The sequence below is a fragment of the Buceros rhinoceros genome, unplaced genomic scaffold, assembly GCF_000710305.1.
Source record: "Buceros rhinoceros silvestris isolate BGI_N320 unplaced genomic scaffold, ASM71030v1 scaffold2197, whole genome shotgun sequence".
In the NCBI taxonomy this organism is placed as follows: Eukaryota; Metazoa; Chordata; class Aves; order Bucerotiformes; family Bucerotidae; genus Buceros; species Buceros rhinoceros.
In genome coordinates this window covers 23,219-26,386 of record NW_010422588.1, presented here as the reverse complement: position 1 = coordinate 26,386, position 3,168 = coordinate 23,219, and the positions used below count along the sequence as shown (strand labels likewise).

Here is a 3,168-nt window from a genome sequence, read left to right as displayed (position 1 = left end):
CATCTGCAGAAGTTGTAACTCAGTACAATGGGTCAGCTTGGTTTAATGTGAGGAGCAGTCACAAATAAACCAGTCTATTTGTAGCCATTTTAGCAAGTGGGTAGTAAAATTTTTAAAGTAAATTGCAAGTAATAATCCACTCCAAGTCAATAGGATATTTCTGTAAATCAGTTGATGGCACCAATTTCCTAAGTGGATGATGTGGAAATACACAGAAAATCCAAGATGAAAGAGCAGACGAAGACATAAAGCATATTAAAATGATGCAATGAAACGGAGTATATAAATTAAACAGGAATGTTTAATCAAGTCAATCCTTTTTTCTTTTTTTTTCTTTTTTTTTTTTTTTTTTTTTTTTTTTTTTTTTTAAACAGAGGTTCTTCAGGAAATTAACTGGAAAATGAAAGCCTATTCCCACCATAGCAAAGCCATTTCTTTCAAGCAACTCTGTTGTATAACTGTTACCAAGACACTAAACAATTTAAATTGCTGTATATTGATATTTCTGAATGAAAGTTTTAAAATATTGTATAGATTCTATTTGTGCTCCACATATTGCAAGCAATTAACAACACGAAGATTAAATTCCTCAGCTAGAATACAGAGCTCTATACCAGGTATTACATGTACACAATACTTGCACAGTGACAAGCACAAGGAAGTACTAGTTGAGCACTTACTTTCAGAAATCCATACCAACTCCTTTAAGTCCATTTCAATTCTCCCACAGCACCCAGTCTACAATTTAAGGCATCTCCACACAGCCATCCATCAACCCACCCACTCCCATACACATAATTTATGTTGGAAGTGTTTATGCTTACAAAAAACCACTGTCAACCAGGTACCATTTATTATTTATCCCTATAACTGTGTCAGCATTGAGATATGACAGTTAAACCAGTGTTAAATCAATACAATATTTACATAGCACAGCACATTAAGCTTGAGACACTCGGGGAATAAAAACACGTTTTAGAACAGGACAAATGTCACCATTATTACGCGTTTGAAAACAGCTATTTACAGGTCCCTATGACATCACTGTAGTCTGTACACCGTTCCAATGGGGCAGGCAAAAGCAGGATAGGCATTTATTTTGAGGGATTTTAAACATACTATTTGGAAGCATATTATAATGCTATCCTGAACGCCAAAAACCACCTTACCATTCTCCAAGGTGGTCTCACATCCTAGAATGGCATGTCCAACTGAAACAAAACAGACGTTTACTTTGTGGAGAATTTTTTATTCCAGCTATTCGGTCATCTGAACTTTGAAGGCAATTCGTCCCAGAAACTTGTCACGGTCATCTTCATTTTTTAAATTAGGCGAGCCCAGGATCTTACACTCAATCGCTATTTCTTCTTTGGTACTGTTGGAGTTAATTGCTAGTTGAACAGCCACTAGAGGCTGTAAATAGTGAGCCTAGTAAACAGAAAGATGGGGGAAATATTTGAGATACCAGAGTAAGTTAGCATTTAAATTAACATTTAATCCATTAGAACAGTTAAGAGAAATGCTAATTAAAAACCCAATTTTTCAAAGCCCAATATGACTCGGGTAAGACTTTTTTTCCATGTTAGTCAGGTATACATTCTTCATACTGTTTCTTAACTAATACATTCAACATAATTTAAGTCACAGACAGTATCTTCAAGATATTTTACCCCTTTCCATTATACTGGGCCCATTTTTTCTAGAAACCACTACTTAAAACAGCCACCGAAATCACAGTCTTCCTTCTTATGCATTCCACTGCCTTTCCTGTTTTGGTTTCGGGTTGGGTTTTTCAGCATCTCCTACAGAACATAACTTCTCTAGCACAGTCTTAAGTGTTTTTTGCCAAAAGCATGGTTCAAACAAACACTAAGTATGTTTGTAGTAAACTAGCTTCCCTAGGATCCTATCCTATCCCATTTACTTGTTCAGCAACACTCCGTTCTAAAATGTGTTATCTATTTAACAGATTTACACAGAAATCTTTTCTTGAATATTCCAACAGTGTCCCGGTCAATTGTATTTGGTGGAACAATTACAATTCTTGACTCCATTCCCTATGATAAAAATTAAGTTTTAAGAATGAATGAAGAATTAATACTTTTTCCCAACCTAATATTATTTCTCAATTTCAATTCAAATAGGACAACTTAAATTCTCTTGTGAAGTGCCTATGAATTAAATAGGAGCTTATTTATTACACGCTGCTAAAGCATTTCATCCAATATTCTTAAAGTACTTCTATAATTTAGTTATATTTTAGGTCAATACTGCTGACTGATGATTAAGTAACGTTATTTATTTTCTTGGTAAAAAGAATATAAGCCAGTAGACTAATACGCATTATTATATGTATTATTAAACAGTATTATGTAAATATAAACTTTACATTTTGCGTGAACAAAATTATGGTTTAAATTTTTCGGTTTTCTCATTAATTTAAGAGACTCAATACATTTCTGTTCTTTTTAAGCTATCTTCTGCTTCTCTACCACAGAAAGCGCTACAGAACACTCTAAACCATGGAAGCTGATGTGCTAAAATCTTAAACGTGAAATACAAGTAACAAGTAGATTGAATTAACTGCTTTCCTTGCATGGTGATTTTACTAGATCAGAAATTTTCCTGTGCTCCTATGAACTTCAGACTGGGAGGGGGAAATGCAGCTAGGCAAGGCACCCTCAAAATTCTCCAGTTATAAGGGTGATACCACACCTGAGGTACTGAGTTTTCTAAAAATCAGATTTAAAATTTCTGTGTTCCTCAGAAAAGTCTTCTCATTGCCAAGATTTTTTAAATAGGTACACAAATTTCTGTAATGTTTTGAAGACAGATGATACCAGAATGGACTTCTAGTCAGTATAAAATTTGTGAGGAGGAGTGAAGAGAACCAGCATCCTCATTCTGGACCACAAAACTCTATAGTAGTACTTCTATGGCCCTTACCTTAGCATAGGAGTAGCAAGATTAGTTGAATCCTCCTAACTCCTTTGCAGAATAAAGTCATTCAGTGATTCCATACTAATTTAATGTAAAACAAATCAATCCAGACCAAGTCAAACATTCAACTTCTCACAGCTCTTCTGCCTCTGCTTTTTCACGATATACAAATGGTATGAGAATTGAGCCTCACATAAGAAAGATCCCTATTACACATGACAAAGTGAT

The 3,168-nt window shown here is 34.6% G+C and overlaps 1 protein-coding gene across 1 annotated transcript in view; it reads right to left on the bottom strand.

Annotated features, from left to right (window-relative positions):
• Positions 1-513: 513 nt before the first annotated feature.
• Positions 514-3,168, bottom strand: part of ATP1B3 (ATPase, Na+/K+ transporting, beta 3 polypeptide) — a gene marked incomplete at its 5' end in the record, with an annotated part of 18,452 nt that continues 15,797 nt past the window's right edge. Inside the window, one exon of the mRNA XM_010140080.1 lies at positions 514-1,428. Within this exon, the coding sequence (XP_010138382.1) occupies positions 1,258-1,428 (171 nt within the window). The remainder of the gene's footprint in view (positions 1,429-3,168) is intronic.